This window comes from Sapajus apella, unplaced genomic scaffold, assembly GCF_009761245.1.
Source record: "Sapajus apella isolate SASKATOON/1434 unplaced genomic scaffold, GSC_monkey_1.0 scaffold26, whole genome shotgun sequence".
NCBI lineage: Eukaryota > Metazoa > Chordata > Mammalia > Primates > Cebidae > Sapajus > Sapajus apella.
Genome location: NW_022436966.1, coordinates 15,045,397 through 15,066,754, shown reverse-complemented (window position 1 = coordinate 15,066,754; position 21,358 = coordinate 15,045,397). Strand labels below are relative to the sequence as shown.

Below are 21,358 nucleotides of genomic sequence, written 5' to 3'. Positions count from 1 at the left end.
GCAGGGATTGCAATTTTAGTCTCTGATAAAATCAACTTTAAATCAACAAAGATCAGAAGAGACAAAGAAGAACACTACATAATGGTGAAAGGATCAATACAACAAGAAGCGCTAACTATCCTAAATATATATGCACCCAATACAGGACCAGCCAGATATACAAAGCAAGTTCTTAATGACCTACAAAGATACTTAAACTCCCGCACAATAATAGTGGGAGACTTCAACACTCCACTGTCAACATTAGACATCAACGAGACACAAAATCAACAAGGATATTCAGGACTTGAATGCAGACCTGGAACAAGCAGACTTAATAGGCATCTACAGAACTCTCCAACTTACAGCCACAGAATATACATTTTTCTCGGCACCGTATCGCACTTACTCTAAAATTGACCACATAAATGAAAGTCAATCACTCCTCAGCAAATGCAAAAAAACAGAAGTCATAACAGTCTCTCAGACCACAGTGCAATCAAGTTAGATCTCAGAATTAAGAAAGTAATTCAAAACGAAGGGAACAAAACCACACAACTTCATGGAAACTGAACAACTGGCTCCTGAATGTTGACTGCATAAACAATAAAATGAAGCTAGAAATAGAGATGTTCTTTGAAACCAACAAGAATGAAGACACAATGTACCATAATATCCGGGACACATTTAAAGCAGTGTCCAGAAGGAAATTTATAGCAATAAGTGCCGACATGAGAAATGAGGAAAGATCTCAAATCGACACCCTATCGTCAAAATTGAAAGAGCTAGAGGAGCAAGTTCAAAAAAAACTCAAAAGCTAGCAGAAGACAAGAAATAACTAAGATCAGAGCAGAACTGAAGGAGATAGAGACACACAAAAAACACCCTTCAAAAAATCAATCAATCCAGGAGCAGGTTTTTTGAAAAGATCAACAAAACAGACCACTAGCCAGATTAATAAAAAAGAAAAGAGAGAAGAATCAAATAGATACAATAAAAAAACGATAAAGGGCATATCACCACTGATCCCACAGAAATACAAAGTACCATCAGAGATTACTATAAACAACTCTATGCGCATAAACCAGTAAACCTGGAATAAATGGATAAATTCCTGGACACTTGCATCCTCCCAAGCCTAAACCAGGAAGAAGTTGAAACCCTGAATAGACCAATAAAACAAGGGCTGAAGTTGAGGCAGCAATTAATAGCCTACCCACCAAAAAAAGTCCAGGTCCAGACGAGTTCACAGCCAAGTTCTACCAGACGTACAAAGAGGAGCTTGTACCACTTCTTCTGAAACTATCTGAAACAATACAAAAAGAAGGAATTCTCCCTAACTCATTTTATAAGACCAACATCATCCTGATGCCAAAACGTGGCAGAGACTCAACAAGAAAAGAAAACTTCAGGCCAATATCCATGATGAACATAGATGCAAAAATCTTCAATAAAATACTGGCAAACTGAATGCAACAGCACATCAAAAAGCTTATCCATCACGATCAAACAGGCTTCATTCTGGGGATGCAAGGCTAGTTCAACATACAAAAGTCTATAAACGTAATTCATCACATAAACACAACCAAAGACAAAAACCACATGATTATCTCAATAGACGCAGAGAAGGCCTTCGACAAAATACAACATCCCTTTATGCTAAAAACCCTCAATAAACTAGGTATCGACGGAACATATCTCAAAATAATAAGAGCTATTTATGACAAACCCACAGCCACTATCATAATTAATAGGCAAAAACTGGAAGCATTCCCTTTGAAATCTGGCACTGTACTAGGATGCCCTGTCTCACCACTCCTATTCAATATAGTATTCAAAGTTCTAGCCAGAGCAATCAGGCAAGAAAAAGAAAGCTTCATGACAATATCCATGATGAACACAGATGCACAAATCTTCAGTAAAATACTGGCAAACCGACTGCAACAGCACATCAAAAAGCTTATCCACCATGATCAGGTAGGCTTCATCCCGGGAATGAAAGGCTGGTTCAACATAGGCAAGTCTGTAAACGCAATCCACCACATAAATAGAACCAAAGACAAAAACCACATGATTATCTCAATAGATGCAGAGAAGGCCTTAGAGAATATTCAACAGCACTTTATGATAAAAACTCTTAATAAACTAGGTATTGATGGAACCTATCACAAAATAATAAAAGCTATTTATGACAAACCCACTGTCAATATCATACTGAATGTACAAAAACTGGAAGCATTCCCTTTGAAATCTGGCACTAGACAAGGGTAACCTCTCTCACCACTCCTATTCAATATAGTATATTGGATGTTCTAGCCAGAGCAATGAGGCAAGAAAAAGAAATAAAGGGTATTCAATTAGGAAAGGAGAAAGTCAAATTGTCTCTATTTTCAGATGACATGATTGTATATTTTGAAGACCCCATCGCCTCTGCCCAAACTCTCCTTAAGCTGATAAGCAACTTAATCCATTCCAGAAAAATCAAAAGTGGTTTTGTCCTCACTTTGCTTCAATGATTTTATTCTAATCTTTCCCTGGTCCCTAGTTAGTGTGGTTATATTTTTAAAATCTTTTATGACAATTTTTTATTCTCTTCTTTGTACCTTGCCATATTTTCTATAACATTTTTATAATCATAGAAAAGTACATGTAGAAATAGAAATAAATGATATGTCACCCATCCTTTTATTTTCTGATGCTCACAGTAGAGCAAAAAATACATTAAGGTTGATTCAATGAAATTAACATTTTAGCCATGTACAAGTCTATGTTGGTTTCTCTGATATAAAGATAAAAGTACCCAGTTTGCAAGGAAATCACAGCTCTAATATTGATGGTAACAAGGTATTTGATCTTAAGCAAGACAAACTCAGCCTCTCTAAGCTTTAACATTGCACCTATAATTGTGGATGGTGCAGTAGACAACTTCTAAGGTAACTTCTAAGGTGACTTCCAGGTATAAAAGTCAAGAATTCTAAATATAACTGTTTGCAAATCCATAAAGTAGGTATTGCGTTCCCCATAAAAGTACTGAGATTCCCTTTCAAGATGCCAAATATTATAATGTAATCTCATTTATTACCAATTCTTGTTTACAAAGAGATTTTAATAAATATGAATATATCCATTAAATATAATGTATATTTATATGATTTAATATACAATAACAATCCTCTGATTAAAAGAATTTTCATGTCAGAATCAGAAATATTTTATATGAGAATCAAAATATTTAGATTACATTATACCTTATATCTTCATGTATTTAAAATGCATTATATATATGTATATATATACCATTATTTTCTAAAATACAGAAAAATTGCAATAGTCAAAAAACTTGGGAGTTTTGGAATAGGTTTTGAACCACAAATTCTTAGCAGGAATAGCAAAACAATTGTACAGCTTAAATACAGTGAAGATCCAACAATTACACCCAAAACATTACAACTGTTATATCTGCTAATCAAAGAAAAATGCCATCTGTTTTGCACATACATACAATAAGGAAATGAAGAATAAAAATATAAGAGAAAAAATTAAAGACAACAGGAATTAGCAACAGAAAACAACCCTTAAACACTGATATATAAAGCTGAGTGCCCTGAAAGCAATAAACTGTCTTACAGGGAAGAAAAGTATCCCCCAAATCAAGTTAATACAGAAGTCTCTCAGCTAAGCCTTAGCATGGAATGAGAAGAAAAAGAACATGATTTTCAGCAACATCTTGTCCTTAAAATTTAGTCCTGCAAAAGGGGAGGAAACATCGTGAGTAACTTAGGAAGCACAAAACAAGGTGAGAATGTACTTGACTAAAATTACATTCTACTTCACCTTCCCCAAAAGGTTTACAGCAAAGGTCCATGTTGAAGGCACACCAACCCACCAGAGACTTTAAAAAATCTCTTTGTCTACCTTAACGTGGGGTAGGACTGTAGGAGAAAAAAAGGCACAGACCAAGCAAGAGAAACTAGACATCTACCTCTATAATATTACATGCAGATGGAGCACAGAAGCTAAGTTTAACAAGGAAATGTTCCCTGATATAGAGTCTATTAAAGGTCAGAAGAATTTTTTAAAAAAATAATCTTAAGGCAAAAATAGACATCTCCACATGATTTCCAAAGAGCAGGCATAAAGATATTAAGAGATCAATCCAATATTAAGTTCACCTAAGGCACTTAATGAAATTCTCTCCACCTAAATCAGAATTACCTGGACTGTTCCGTAAATGGGTTTGTCCACGAAAAGATCTGTATTTGGGATCTCTGTGTTAACGCAACTGAAAGTTTCTGAACACACACACTGAAAAGATTTCTGAACAAACCATCCAACCAGCGTATCTGACATTTAAACCTTGAGATCATGAAACATTACAAAGTTACTCTGTTCAAAGGTCACCAAATCATGACCTTACAAGAAAACTAAATGGCTTATTCTACTTCCTGAATAGTCTTATAACACTAAAGAACCATCAGTTGCTTTTGGCAATGCTTACCAATTTTTATGCTAGAAGGTATGAATGAGTCAAAGACCCTGATAATCAAGCAGGGCAAGGACCAGGTTGGTTATTTTTGTTCATGTTTAATAAATGAAATAAACCAGTCGAAAACTGGGTATCATTATTCTAAAGCCTTAAAATGTACCTCATTTTAAAATTAGTGCTTAAGAAGCAAAAGTCAATGAATAAGGAGATAAAGATTTTATTAGTTCCATGACTAAAGAATGTGATTTTAGTCAAAGAAATCAGTAGTTTGGCTTGTATAGTGTTATTTTCCACTGCTGAATTACTTGTACGCTTAGGTCTAAACACTTAAAAAAATATCAGTATCTATCACTGAAATATTGAGAAACACTTTCTTACATTCTACAAACTAGGTATATGAGCAGCTAAGAAGTCAGTGCCTATTACCCACTGTTAGTTATATAAAAGTCACAGAAAACTTTTCAAATAGCCACAAGTCAAAGGAAGCCGACAGCAACCGTGAAGATGATTACCATTTTCTAGGGGCAAGGAAATCATTTGAGAGAAGCCCAGTGCAGCCTTTGATTTATAAACTGATTTTAAAGAAGGCCTGCCAAGTTACACTGCTTAGGAGGTCATATATAATTGCATAGGTTTTGTTCAATCTTGAAAAATAAGTTAAATAGTCAAAAAGCAAACAAAATTTTCTTAAGAAGGTAAATTTCTGGGTCATAAGTACGATTGGTATATTTGGACCCTTGTCCTACAACACATCTTCATCTGTAGCATATAAAAATGACAATTGGCCCAAGCTTCACATTCCCCCAGAAAGCCAAGCCTGAAACAAGGACATGTAAGGGGATAATTTATTGGATGTAAACTCAGGGAACAAGGACTAGAAAGAGTGAAACACAGTAGGGGACACATACAGATATCCAATTGTCTCACCACCATGTGTTGAAAAGACTGTCCTTCCTCCACTAAACTATCTTTGTACCTCTGTTGAAAATGGCTATCTGTATATCTATGGGTCTATTCCTGAATTCTCTATTCCAGTGATCTCCTTGTCTACCTTTATGAAAACACCATATATCCTGAAAACAAGTAGATTTATAAGTCTTGAAATCAGGTTATGTTAGTCTTCCAATTTTGTTCTTTTCAGACCTATTTTAACTATTACAGGACTTTTACAGCCTTTCCACAAACACTTTGGAATAATTTAATTTCCTTTCTTTTCTTTTTTTCTTTTGAGATAGGGTCTGTCACCCAAGCTGGAGTGTAGTGGCATGATCACAGCTCACTGAAACCTCAAGCTCCTGGGCTCAACTGATCCTTCCACCTTCAGCCTTCCAAGTAGTTGGGTGACTACAGGTGGGTAGCCCCCACACCCAGGTAATTTTTGTATTTTTTGGAGAGAAGGGGTTTCCCCATGTTGCCCAGCTTGTCTCGAACTACTGGGGTCAATCAATCCTCTTGTCTCAGCCTCCTAAACTGTTGGGACTACAGGTGTGAGCCACTGCGTCCAGCCATAATCTTGTCATTTTTTTAAATTAGGAAAAAAAAAAAAAACAACAGAGCTGTTCAGATTTTGATTGCAATTGCATTGAATTTCTAGATCAATTTGGAGAAAATTTTAATAGCCAAATTTTGAAAACCACCCATATGTCCGTCAAAAAGGAAATGGCCAATATGTGGCACATCCATAAATACTCAGCAAAAAAAGAATGAACTATATTACAGGCTGCAACATGGATGAATCTCCAAGTAATTATGCTGAGGAAAAAAGACTGGCATAGAAAAGTACACAGAGTTATATAAGATTCCATATAGAAACTGCAAACAAATCAACAGCAGCATAAAGTAGATCAGCAGTTACCTAAGGCCCAGGAGGAAGGTTAGGAAGGACTAGAGGGAGGGACAACAATGGCGAAGGAGGTAACTGGGATATGATGGATGTGTTTTTTATCTTGATTTTGGTGATAATTTAATGAGTGTAGATATTTGTCAAAACTCACCAAACTGTACACTTTAAATACATTCACTTTATTGTATGTCAATTATATCTGAATAAAGCTATTTTAAAAAATTATTCCGATTTCTGAACAGTAATGGCTACACAGCAGTAGCTTCTCCTTAGTTTTCTCAACAATTAGGAACTTTAAAAACACAAAATAGTAACACACCTCACATCAAGGACAAAGAATGCAGAAGAATTCATATACCCAACTCTTAAAGAATAAACATGTGTTACTTTATATGTATATATAGATATATAAATGTGTATATATTGAAGAAGGGGGAAAGATACATGTGGGAACTAAGATGTTAGCTATTTCCCTGTAACTGTTATTAAATTATGTTAAACTAGAAAAGCACTTAAGCAGAAAAGTATGAACACTGCCAATCTCATAATGTAATGCTTATTATCTTTAAAAGCATTTTGTTACTTTGATAATACCTGAAGTGAAGTAATAATGTCAGTCACTTAACCAGATCTTAGAATATCTTCATCTTAAGTACTATTATTTCCAGTATTTTAATAATTTCCACACAGTGCCGGAATGTGATCTTTTGTACTCTGATGACACTTAAATTAATAGCATAATTTTCTGGTACTTGCAACAGTTGCTTTCAATTCTGATTTTTTTTATATTCTTCCCTATAATACTTGCAGATAAATCCTCTAATAATTCTTTTCTTTTATCTTTGGGGGATTCCAAAAGTATAAATAGAATAAGAGAGTGTTCAGAAATAAGGCTTTTAAAGAAATTTAATTTTAGTATTAATTGCAGTATCTCCAATCAGGTAACTTTAAAGACGTGATAAATCTTCTAAATATTCAGTTCATTTGATCTCACTTACATGCTTCATTGATGTTATCAACTCTTTCTAAAAGTGTATCTGTAACTGAATTTGTTTGATCAAATATTATTATCTGTCAAGCAATCCATAAAGAACGTATCACCTCTTCTATATTTAAGTTATTTTGACTAGAACTGATCACTGATCATTTTTAAAATGTGCTAATGTTGGCCAGGCACAGTGGGTCACACTTGTAATCCCAGCACTTTGGGAGACCGAGGTGGGCAGATCACAAGGTCAGGTGATCAAGACCACCCTAGCCAACATGGTGAAATCCTGTCTCTACAAAAAATACAAAAATTAGCCGGGCGTGGTGGCGCATGCCTGTAATCCCGGCTACTCCAGAGGCTGAGGCAGGAGAATCACTTGAATCAGGGAGTCAGAGGTTACAGTGAGCCAAGATTGCACCACTGCACTCCAGCCTGGCACAGAGTGAGACTCCGTCTAAAAAAAAATTAAAAAAATAAAGTGCTAGTGTTATTAATTAATTTGAAAAGAGTATCTGCCCAAAGGACCAAATGAAACCTAGTCATCTCGTGTGTAGGCATTACAGAATAACTAGAACAATTCTGTATTTGCAAAGTGAAAGAAAAAAAGCTCCTAAAGCACATGCTGAAAATAAGTAGGTACTTTCAACCTATCCCTAGCATCCTACACTGTGGACTATTCAAAATAAAAATTAAAAAGGTCAAGCCAATTAGTGGACCAGAAAAAAAAAAAAAAAAAAAGACTAGCTTTTTGTTCCAGTTAGGTTATACCCAAAAGGTATGCCATCCCAAAAGGTGCCACCATTCCTGAAGAAAAAAGTTAGCTGTATCTAATTTTTCATCAAAGTATAATCAATGAAACAAAAAAGGATCACAAAAATCTTTACACCATATAAGTTCAAAATTAATAGAATAGAGTTTGCCGCTAGCTGCCAATGTCATTCTCACAGCCAGAGCCAGGGAACTAACTGGTAACAGTGACATCATTTAATAAATAAATAAACAAATACTGTCCCAGTGTGTTTACTATCTACAAACTCCAATATTTTCCAGTTCTGTATGTATCTAATAAATTGGTTTGGCTTCTAATATTCAACTTCTATTTTGGCACAATAAGATGAGGGGGAATATTTTCCAGCTCTAGGTATTAATGTTTCTTAGTGATATGCTAGGAGGTCATATTTGAATTAACACTTTTTGTCACTGAAGTATCTGTCATTTCTGTCTTCACCAACTAGATCTTTATTCTCAAAATAAGCATCTATTTTTCAGAAATGAAAATTTAAAACATATACACACATACATGCATGCGCAAGCATATAAATACCTACATAGTCCAAGTTAGCCCCTGGATTTAAAAAAGTACAAATAGACATATAGACATAGTGTATCAATTTACCAGAAAGAGTCCCTGCAAGGAACAAAACATGAGGGACAGAATGTTAATAAATTATGCTCAAATTAAAATAAATTTGCTTCACTAATATTACCTAAATTTTATCCAAAAGTATTTCAAAATATAGATTACAACATTAAAGGAGCCATTTGGAGACTAATATTCATATTTTTTCTCTTAGGACACCTGCTATATAAGAAGAGTTACTCCAAACCATAACATTAAGCATTAAGTTCATCCAAGTACTAACACTGTATTAACCAATAAAACTATAAAACCAGGCCGGGCACAGTGGCTCATGCCTCAAATCCCAGCACTGTGGGAGCTGAGGCGGGTGGATCACCTGAGGTCAGGTGTTCAAGATCAGCCTGACCAACATGGAGAAACCCTGTCTCTACTGAAAATACAAAAATTAGCTGGGTGTGGTAGCGCATGCCTGTAATCCCAGCTACTCGGGAGGCTGAAGCAGGAGAATCACTTGAACCTGGGAGGCAGAGGTTGCAGTGAGCAGAGATCACGCCACTGCACTCCAGCCTGGGCAACAAAAGGGAAACTCCATCTCAAAAAAAGAAAAAACTGTAAAACCAAAGTGTTTTTGTCAATATCTCTTATCTCTATTACTTTAGTACAACGTATATGTAGTCAACTTCCACTTCTACATAGCCTGGTGAGATTGATCATGATTTTTCATTAATCATCCCTTTTCATTTTTGAGCACAGGAAACTTATTTATCGCATACAAATAAAATGCTGTCTTTAAAGTCTTTAAAGTACATGTAACTCAATACATAGATAATAACTATTGTCAAATAGATGTGTATAAATACACAAATATACCATATACTTACATATAGAGATCATTTCTTTGCCCATATTAGCTCTCACTATATTGAGTTCACCAATTTACAAACTGCATTAACTCCCTACATCACTTTGTACATTTGTACAGCATTTTACAATTCAAAAGGATTTTCATATGTAACCCCTCAGTTTGCTCTCATATGCAATCTATGGCACAAATATTATTTCTCATTTTATAAATAAGTCATTGACACAAGGTTAGAGCCAGAATTTGACCCAGACTTTATACTCAGTACTCTGTTTATACTATGCTACAATGGCTGAGCAGCAAAAACTATGAAGCCTATTGTGAAGGTCTATAATAAAGTCAGCAAGTAAATCAATTAATGTACCTAATGAAGGCATTTGATTAAAAAAAAACCTGTTCCAAATAACTAGTCTTTTTGGGTCTTTAAATTCATGGAAGACCTTTGCCATTCCACAAGTATCTCATGTACTCACAATGCACAGATCTCAAATCTTCTACAAAGCTTAAACCAATTTTTATAATCTTAGAAATCAACTGAAATTATAGCAATATAGTATCTTCTTTCATCTGGCAAGTAAGTGACTGAGATTCAAAGTCATATATCCATCCCACTGCTCACAAAACATATTTACTTAGAAATATCATTGGTATTTTAGTATATGGGAGTTGAATGAGTTATAACAACTTAGAAAACTAAGGAAATGGAAAAGTTAAAAGAAAAAAAAAGTTACCTCTAGGAGTAATAAAAACCAGGGTGACAAAGGAAAAATAATCATAGTTAACCACGTTACTTCTATCTACATAGGATACAAATATCTTCATAATAATGTAAACACTGAATATTATCAAAATTATAGTTATTTGGGGAAAGCAGGAAGGTAGGAGGAGTGAGGATAGGTAGAGAAAACAACAAACTCCTCATTATCTACTGTGGAAGCTAGTAGATAATTTCTAAAACAAAATGTAATATAAATACAAGAGCAGGTAATGACAAATTAACTACTGAAAGAATCAGCTAACAGTCAAAAGTGTTTGCCCTAGAGAGGTAAGATGAAGGCTGTTTTTTTCTAAAAGGAAAACAAAAACAACAACAAAAACACCTTGCAAACCTAACTACTGAAGCTATGTTCACATATTTGATCACAGTAAAACATTTTTAAAAAATTAATAGCTTGCCCACCTACCAATGATCACCTGGAAAATAAAAAGATTGCATTAAAAATAACAAAAATCTTAAAATACTTAAGAATAAATTCAATTAAAATATGTAACATGTAGATTAAGAAACCATAGCTACTTTAAATGTAGAGATAATGTGTTTCTAGATTTTGAACATATTAATTCTTGATTTGCTGGATAAACGTAAACCCAAGTAATTCTAAGAATTATTTAGAATAAAAAATGCACAATATTATCAATGATATTTTTAAAATGAAACTTTGTTAAGTGACAAGCACAGTTTCAAAACAATAATACAGTGACACCTAAATACTACTGCCTAAATAAAAGCATTAATGTTAACTTTAATTCTAATTTGAATTTCTTATATTTTGACTTTCTTATATTTTCCCTCTTTCTCTTCTTTTTTAGAATCAATACAGAATGCTTTTTAAATAAAGTTATCAAGAAAGAAAAATAAAACAAAGGTAGTTGATAGGTCACTAAGTCTATAAGTCACATGACTCCACTGATTTTTTTTCTATCATATCACATAATCTCAATAATAGATTTTCTTTGTTTTGATCCCTTTGATGTCTTTCTAGCCATACCATAGTGGCAACAGTACGATTGCCAAGAAGGAAAAATCATATGAAATTAACTAATGTGAGTGAATAAAATTCCAGTATTTATAAGTCCTCAAACAAAAACAGAAGAGAAAACATGGAAAGGAAAAAAAAAAACCAGTTGGTCAAAAGAACTTCTACAGGATCATTAGAGTAAAAACCTGGGAGGATTTGCCCCAACACTGTATTTGTTTTAAGCCAGATTTATTTTTGTTTACATATCCATGAAAGAAAAAAGGTTCACCATTTCCATATATAGTACATATAAACTGAGGCAAAGGGCAGTCACATGATTTATCTGAAATAATACAATCAAATTAATGGCTGAACTGTAAAAAGAACTTAGAATACCTAATTGCTGCTCTAACTAATGGATCATGCTCCCTGCTACACAATAGGACTGCTTTATTTAATTACAAATTCTTCATTCAACATCGGATTATCAACCAGAGGCTTTATCATTAGTTTTACTCTTCTTGCATTCATGGCATTATTCCAAGAATATAAGATTTCCATGATAAAAAATATAAAGACTACTATTTACTATACCACATTAAACCTGAAAATTCCAACTGCCCATGGCAAGAATATTTCACCAAGCCTGCACTTAGTGGCATACATACCGGCAAAATTGCAATTTTAACATCCATTTTTGCTTGATCAGTGACCTGGACAAAAGGAATTTTGTTTTTATATAATCATTGTATCAGTGCACTTAAAATCTGACATTAGGGCATTCTATAGTCTCAGTCAACAATATTTACACATCTGACATGTATGTAAAAGTCTAAAACATCATAGATATATTTTGAAGCATTTGTGATGTTAGGAAGTAGAATAAAATCATGAGATACTCTTATAATCTGTGCTAAAATCTATAAAAGATTAACTGAGCAAACAAATAAAGTACATATCTAAAACAAGGTGCTTAGACACTTGTCTTTGAGAAGCACTTTGTGTTTCTTTGGCACATATCATGGCAGCAATAGTAGCAGCAGCCTTGCCCTTGGTGCTGATTTCTTACTACTCTAAATGTCTCCTCTGAGCCAGAATACACTGGCTGTTGCTGATCATGCTGTGAGACACCTGCACTGGCTACTAGGCTTGTCATGACGCACAAAACCCTACCATCTTCAGCTTGACATTGTGCAAGTTATAATTATTCATCCAAATGAATATGTCAGAGCAGCAGCAGCAGACCTCTCATCAGAGCAAAAGAAAAATACATCAAAACATTATCAACCCAGCAGGAAGACAGGGACCATAAGGAAAATTACCCATTTTTAATATGAATGCCACAAAGCCATGTCTATTATATTACAAAAAAGAAAGAAAAGAAAGAAAGGAAAGAAAGAAAGAGAGAGAGAGAGAGAGAGAGAGAGAGAGAGAGAGAGAAAAAAAAAGAAAAAAAAAAAAAAAAGAAAAGAAAAGAAAAGAAAAGAATCTTCCAAGTTTAAAGTCCAGAAACAATGAAGCCAAAGAGGAAATGCACAAAAGCAGACAGGGATTTTAAAAAAATCAATTATCTGAAATCTATTTACAGTCTTTTAAATATAACTCTGCTACTAAACTACAACAGTAACATTTATATTGTTTAAGAAACAACTGTTTAAAAATTGTTTTAGAAAAACTCCCACAAGCATAAATGTTTCCAGCCAGCCAATTAAAAAGGATCACATATAACAAAGAAGTCTCACATTTCTTATTTCCAAAACATAAACTAATATTATCAACACTTACCATGTCTAAAAGACACAGAGTTCACACTGCTGGTACCACTCAAAGACCTTATGATGTACACAGCCAGACTCTTATAGGTAAATGATATCTATTGAAAACTTTCTAAATATTAATGGCATGTGTAAAAGAAACACTGTGAAATCACCCCAGACCTGCACAAATGAAGAAAACACATTCCAATTGTATAAGCATATAGAAAATAGGCAGTATCTCATATGTAAATACTTAAATGTTAAAAATAACTTTTTGATCTATAGCAGAGTATCTTTTCAAAAAAATATGTAAAAGATTTGAGACACAACAGAAACTACAAGAGATGGATGTGACCAGATAGAAAGTTAAACTCTACATGACAAAATATATCATACACGAAGTTAAAAGACGTGCTACGGAGATATTTATATCCCACATAACAGAGAATTAGTATCAAAATATAGAAAAAATGTTTATAATAAAAGGAAAAAAATACTTTATATAGGCTAAGGCTATAGACACAATAATAACTATAAATTATTATTGTAGTATTATCTATAAGGAGGTCAGACTAAGATGAGTTTAGTCTCATCTTGGAAACAATATACATTGTGGAATGGGAATATAAACTTATACAATCAATTAGGGAAGGCAATTTGGCAATATTTAGTAACTTCAAAGAGGCACATACCCCACAATCCAGTATTTTCACTTCTAGGAAAAACTCACGCTAAAAGTCTCATACATGTGCACAAGGAAACATTTAAGTCTGTTCACTGCAGTATTGTTTGTCAAAATCTGTGAATAACCTTATCAGTAGTGCTACAGATAATCAAGTTGCTGATTGACGGAATAATATAAAGCATTTAAAATAAAGATACTAAACAAACACACATTATGGATAAATCACTGCAATTATATTATGTTAAAAGAGACGGCAAATATGGCATAAACAAATACGGCAAAAAGTATGCATGGATGGCTATATACCAATTTGGGGTAAACAGTTACAATTTAAAGGGAGAGAAGCAAAGAAGGGAAAGACAGGAACGAGAGACAGGAAAGGGCAACAGAAAAGGAGGTCAGGTCTTAGCTATTCTTAAGACATTTTATTTCCAAAAGAAAGAGAAAGATAGATATATCTGAAGTAAATGTGACAAAATATTAACATTTATCAAATCTGAGTTGTGATAAAAAGGTGTTTTATCTGTACTTTGTTAAGAATTTCAATATATTCTACAAATTAAGAATTTATACCTCTCATTACTACTAATTCTACACTGTCTTAGAGTTATTACAAAACAGGTATGACCCAATTAACCCTGAAACTTAAATTTGAATTAATATTATTAATATAATACTTATTCCCTGCTTATATGAATAAGGGACTGAGCATGTGGATATAAAATTTAAAAGAAATTGCCTTCAAAGATTTTCCAGTTTAGTAGAGAGTCACAAACTAATTTTGTTAAATATTAAAATAAAATAAGTGCTAAACAATCTTTTCATGGCAATGCAAACTTTTCCACAGATAAAAGTCTGGGGAAACTTCTAGAATTATCTACATACAAAACACAAAGAAACTCATGAACAGTGTACTTTTCAACCTTGGAAATGTAATATTAAAGTGTAATTTGGAAATAACACCTGGAAAGAGTAAAACAACCCAGATATATTTTCTCATGATCTCACTTAAAATGTTAATAAAATTCCAGAGCCAAATAGAAGGTGTATATATTTTTTTAAAAAGATATAATGAAAATGTTAATTAAAAAAAGAAGCTATAAAATTTATGCATAATTCCAATTCCTTTTGTTGTTGTTGCTTATAATTCCAATTCTTTAACAGAAAAAAGAAATCAACGTAGTATCCTACTTATTGCATACATCAAAATACCAAAGGCAAACCACAGGCTCTCTCCTCTCCTTTATTTTGCTATGTCTTCTCAATTTCCACTGTAGGGAGATCGGGATTTTAAAAAACAAACAAACAAAAAAGAATACGAGAAAAATAATTTTTGGATAAATATATAATTAAAATAGCATTTTGGCCTTGATAAGACTATTTAAATCCTATTAGGCTTTTAATTTTTTACTAATTTCTTATATATTTACTTTACTCATATATTTATATTTTAAAATAAAGGCATAACTTTTTACTTAAATCTAACGAAACTTTTATAGCCAACATGAGTAGCCTCCATTTACAGAATATTTGTAAAATATCACTAGAAATGTTCTTTCTCTTTGTATAAGAATAAAAATGCTCTCTCCATTTTGCTATCAACTGCCACAATTTACTTGGTGAAAGATGAACCATACCCTAACCAATCACATTGTGTCACATCCTTAAAAATCACAAACATGAAATGGTGATGACAGTATATTGATAATCATACCACCTTATATCTACAATGTTATAGTTTATAATGCACTTCTAAAAAACATCTTGCTAATATCAACAATGTATTGAGAAATACAACTGATAGAAGCAGAAGAATCTTCTGTATTCTTTACTCAAAATATTGAATGTTCTAAATCACAAAATAAAATAATATACAGACAAAGTTCAAAGATAAACTAAGGACAAACACTTTAAAACAATAAAAATGTAACAGAAATGGCAAAGTTTGTTTTCAGTCATAATTCATTCTCCTCTGAAAAGGATTCTGATATTATGTAATCAATGTTAAGTCTTAGCAATATGAAAAATTTCACTCAATTTTTCAGTTACCATTCACTGCTTTCTACAGAGTTCTTTAGAATTTAAATTTAAAAGAAAATGTCTGTCAAAAGTGTTTCTGCATATTTACTGAAAATGAAGCATAAATATCTACAGGCTGGATGGAGAGTGAAAGTGTGTGTGTGTGCATGTGCACGCATGTGTATTTATGTGTGGGTGTGGGTGTGAGTGGGTGTTTGTGTGCGTGCAGAGAGAGAAAGAAAAAATAGACGTTAACTATAATAAAAAATAAAGGAAGCATTACAGAAGGTCTGTTTATAAATAAATGCTTAGAGAAAACTGAAGAAAAAAAAAAAGATTACTTCATAACCTATAATGTCTACCTGAGTAAAAAGAGTTACATTGGCCCTATCCAAGGATGCAACATCTGCAGATTCAACCAACTGCAGATATATAATATTCAAAAATAAATAAATACTAAAACTATTTAAAAACATAGTATAACAACTATTTAAATGGCACACACATTGCATTAGAAAGTATACAGAAGAATGTACATAGGCTATAGACAAAGTCCCATTGTGTATTAAGAGACTTGAGTATCCATGAATTTTGGTATCTACAGACGGCCCAAGAAACAATACCCCATGAATTCTGAGGGACAACTGTACTGTTTAATTATTTAAAACAAATTTAAGAATTTACCTGAGGAGAATTTACCTGAGGTGTCCAGGAAGCAGAAAATGAAACAGGAAAATCCACAAAACAATCTGGTGATTCTGCAGGATACTATTAAAAAAGCATAAAATTAGACCATTTTTGCTTCTGTGTGTTAATATCACATTAGGTATTTTAGAGAAACTAAATACATTAGGGTAAAACATAGTACTGTAACTGCAGATGTATGATATATAAATATTTTTGCTCTACTTTAATAGTGATGTGAAGAGCTGATTTACAGTCAACCTATGGAAGTACAAGTTTGGTGATTTGGAAGTGCCAAAGCAATCAGTGTTGAGTAAAAGGTAATGAATTAAGTCAGTGTTGTGTCAGCTGCTGAAGTTATGATTTGAGGAATGAACTGAACTGGATTTCTGTTTATCTTTAAAATAAGTCAAATGAGTTGATATTTAATTTTCTTCTAGTCTAAAATTTAATTTCAAATAGCATCAGTCACTATTTAAATAGGCAGTATCAGTTAAAGGAATTAGGAAATACACAAAAATAAATACATATAGCTGTCAATTTAAAAAATCATTTTCCTTATTAAAGATATTAATTTTAGCAAAAAGGTAAATAAAAAGAAACAATGAAATGTCTTCTGGCTTATTAAGAAAAAATAACATGGTTTTTAGCAAGAAAAACCTTTGCAACATTGGTAAATACAAAATTATTTCCTCAACTAGTCATACAGAAAATGGCAGTCATGAGGACAAATCAAGTTTCTAAGTTAACAAAGGCAAAAGGTAATTTTTTTTTAAATCAATTTCCTTATTAGAGAATCGTACTTCATGACTTCTGTAAAATCCAATTCTGAGTCTTCAAAGTCACATGTAATTAAAAATTCCCATTTCTTTCCATTTTTAAAAAGCCAAATGTACTGAAAGAAAAATAGTTTTAGGCAAAGTTTCACTTGACAAAATATTTAAATAGGTTTTAGGCTTTCACTTTTTTCAGCCTCTTACTTTTCATTACTCCACTGAGCAAGCAAAAGAAAACAAACAAACAAAAAAAAACATTTGAAATCCCTTTCAAAAAAATTAACATTTAGCTACAAGGATCAGATGGCTAAAAAGACTTACTATCAATATACACTCTGATTAATGTTATCTGGCTATGTAGAACTAATTAACACAAAGGCAAATATGTAAGAAACTATATAAAAATATTCCAGTGCGCTACTTCAGGGAAAAAAAGATCATGCTGAGATTAAAAGAGAAGTTCTATTTCAGACAATTAAAAATATCAGATAATGTACTTCAGAGTATCATTGCTATAATCATGGAAAAACAATTTGTACACCATATTTAAAAATCGTGATTATCTCAAAGTAAATGTAGACAGAGACCTCAGCTTTCTTCAGTTCCAGCTCCACTAATTAACTTGTATGATCTTGAACAAGCTATTTAATTTCTCTGGATGTTTCAAATGTAAAAATGACAGAACCCAACTAAAAGTGTTACAAAATCTCTTTTCCTTCTAAAATGTCAGGATTCTTTAAAAATAATAAAGTACACTTGAAAACTCTATGGGTCAAAAATGAAAAATTTAATTCATTTTGAGTTGCTGCTATTTATCTTGGTAATGCTGACAATGAACAATATCAACTCTCTAATTTACATGAATCATCAATCTAGAGTAAGAAATTAATGAAATGTTTACTGTATTTGGAGTAGATACACAAAGTAAAATATCTGTGGCCACATTAAGTACATACATAGCTCATTACACTAAAAGAAAGTAAGACCCTACATTCAAGTAGGACTCAGTAAACAGTATCAATGACGTACTGATATGGAAAGAGAACCACAAATAGTTAAACAAAAAAGCAAGTTATAATAAATATATGATCCTACATATATAAATGAGTCTAGTATGTAGTTTCTCAGATAATGACATCTTTCAAATATATTTTTACATTTGTAATACAATATATATATAATAGACTGATCTTTATGCAAGCATCTTTACTTCATGTCTGAGTTAAATGAATACCTGTTATATGTGTTAATTACATTCATGTGCAAAATCAATTTTGTTTATATGACAAACTTCACATAATAATACAAACTTAAAAAGAGTATTTATATGTCTGGATGATTTATCATAAATATTAAAATATAAACCAGCATCCTATTCATTTTCAGAATAGTTTCTAAATTATAATAGTATTAACTACAACGTAGATGACTAAATACCATATAAGTAACTTGATCAAAATTAAGATAGTTTTCAAAATAGTAAGTTGTATAAGTGTACATAAAACAACCAGCAACTAATTCTTATCAAAACTTTTACTTTCAAAAGTAATTTACAACAACAACAAAAGCTCCACATATAGGAATATTAACTGAAAAATAAGTATAATATTTAATTATTTTCAGGTAAAACATAGTTCTCTAAATCTCATTTGCAGAAAATCAAATCAATAACTATAAAAAATATGATTACATAATAAATATCTATTTTTATCACAACATTTTTTAGACTCTATAGTATTAATATATTATTCTAAGACAAATTTTAACCAAGTCTGTTCTGTGACTGGACTGCCCAAGCAGTAAGGCTGACCCACAAGTGAGGGGAAGTGGTAGAATTGGGAGAATATGTATTCCAGAATAAATAAAACAAATGCATTTATTTACTGTATATTTAAAAAATCAAATAAAAGAAACAAAGGTTTGTGCATTTGTCAAAAAAGCCTGCTTTAAGGTATGCTATTAATTTTAAAAAATTTTAGTATTCCACTTAAAACTTAGCTTGGATTAAGATTTTGCATCATACATTCTTAACATATAGTTTCAGCTATTAGTGTGTTTGACAATTACAGGCCCAATTTCTTTTTTTCCTCTAATAAAAAGACTGACAATCCGGCCCAGTTTCTTTTTTTTCCCCTAAAAAAGAAGAAATTACCACATCTCAAAGACAACTGTGGTATATATAAAAGCTAAACTAAATTGACAAACAAAGATTCTAATAAATTATACCAACATAAAATTCAGTTACATGTTTTTTTTTTTTCCCAAAACAAACTTTTCTTTTTGGCCTAAATTCCTTCCCAGTTCAAATACAGCTTCCTCTTCTTTTTGCGAGAGTATCCATAAAAGTGCTTCATAATTATAGATGTTACAAAAGTGACCCTGGAAAATATTATCCAGAGAAATACCAAAAGCATCATCTTATCTAACTTGAAAAGGTATAAGAAAAAAGCAGACAAAATGGACCACATTAAATTGTCACATCCTCACTCTGAATATTACCAATAAATGAAGTAAGTGTCATCAACTTGGATTAATAATCTCGTAGGTGAAGTTAAAGGCAGCACAGATTTACAGCATCATCTTCTCAGGAAGTAGAAGAGCTTGTAAAAATGAGGACAGGATGAAATCCTTAGCTTTGGTCTTCATAGAAAGAGGGCAAATTTTATTGAGGTACAAAATATAAACAAATAGAGCTTTGAAGGAAATAACAGAACCCTTGCCACTGGCAACGTGTAACCTTTTAGAAGGATAAAGACAAATTTCTCTTTAAAAAAAAAAGTGCACCTTTACAAACTAAAAAGGAAAATACAATGTAAAAAATAATTATCTAACATATTTTGCAAATAATGAGATTTCTATCCCACTAATTTTTTCCAACACTTATCGCATATGGAACTTAAAATTAGACCTATACATTCTGTGTGAGAGAAAGAACGAGTCATTTCTCAACCTGTCTGTTATAAAACCACTATAAGATATCAACTTTTCTGTGTCATCCAGTACAGCTTTATATATTAATTTTCTCTAGTGGAAAGCTTAAATGCCAGACACATTTTTAAAAAGGACAAACACAATTGATCTTTTCATCACTACAATCTTCTGAAATAGAGTTGATTGATGACTCCTAGGAACAATAAAAAAAAAGTTGGACATCCTGGTTTTCTCCAAATTCTAATGTTTCCCCAGTGATTACTAAGTAAATGATTAATATGCTCAACTTGTTTATTCTACTTATTTGTCCAAATTCACAATCTAGAACTAAAAAATAAAGATGAAACAACCATGTTTTGTGCCAATAAAATTTGTGAATATAGATCACTATCCTCTAAGGGATCTATAAATAGAGGCATAACCTCTGCAAATTCTTAAAATACTTAAGTCAAAAAACCCCAGCCAAAGCAAATAAACTATAAAAAAAAAAATGCATATATGTTGTCTGTGGTAGGGAGTGGGGATCAGTATAAGAATAAGAACTACCAAAGAAATTTACAGTAACAGTTAAATGCAAAAGATTTTCTCAGTACAACTTGGGATAGTCAGTTTCCACTGTCTTCTACACAGGATGTTACAAAATTAACAATATGGTACTCTGAGGCTATGGAATGGTACTTGTAATAGTTGTCATAAAGTCTGTATTTTGATCGAATTTGGGCTAAAATATGACATGAAATTGTCCAGGCTTTTGGAAACCTGGTGAATAAATTCTTTGAGGCTTTCCAAAATCAATGTTTTAAAGCATGATATACGTATTTTTAGATGCAACTAGCACTTCTTTACATTGAGAGCATTCAGAGCTCATTTACAAAGTATTTCCTGATCACAGTAACAGTTTAATGAGGCACATACCTTTGCCTTCAACTTGAGAGTGATTAAATGCTCTCTACCGGAAGCATCTTCTGCTTTTAACTTGATGGTATTGAAGGAAGTATCCACATATACAAGTCTGGTGAACAGAGAAAAAAAAAATGATCACACCAGGGAGAGCTGGAGAGGGGAACTGGAGATGGTAGAATTCACAATGAAAATATTTGCTATATTCCTATTAATCCATTACAAAAATTAATCGAGGAATTTCTGCATGCCAACCCTTTCTGCTGCTATAGATTTACTGCCGTTAATACACCAACCTAGCACTTAATGCAGTCATATATCTCTGGATTATTTACAATGTGTGTCAAGG

At 32.4% G+C, this 21,358-nt stretch overlaps 1 protein-coding gene and 1 long non-coding RNA gene across 3 annotated transcripts in view; one reads left to right on the top strand and one right to left on the bottom strand.

Moving 5' to 3' along the window:
* The window catches only part of FANCL (FA complementation group L), a 78,656-nt gene that overhangs the window by 20,137 nt on the left and 37,161 nt on the right, over positions 1-21,358 (bottom strand). The window contains exons 6-7 of one of the 2 annotated variants that reach the window (XM_032292073.1): positions 21,025-21,121; positions 16,403-16,486 (exon numbers count right to left, since the gene is read on the bottom strand). In XM_032292073.1, coding sequence (XP_032147964.1) covers positions 16,403-16,486; positions 21,025-21,121 — 181 coding nt within the window. The remainder of the gene's footprint in view (positions 1-16,402; positions 16,487-21,024; positions 21,122-21,358) is intronic. The other variant, XM_032292074.1, reaches the window with a different exon arrangement.
* On the top strand, positions 5,477-19,070 carry LOC116560602. The gene is made up of 2 exons (XR_004273040.1): positions 5,477-5,701; positions 18,996-19,070. It is a non-coding gene; the product is annotated as an uncharacterized LOC116560602 (long non-coding RNA).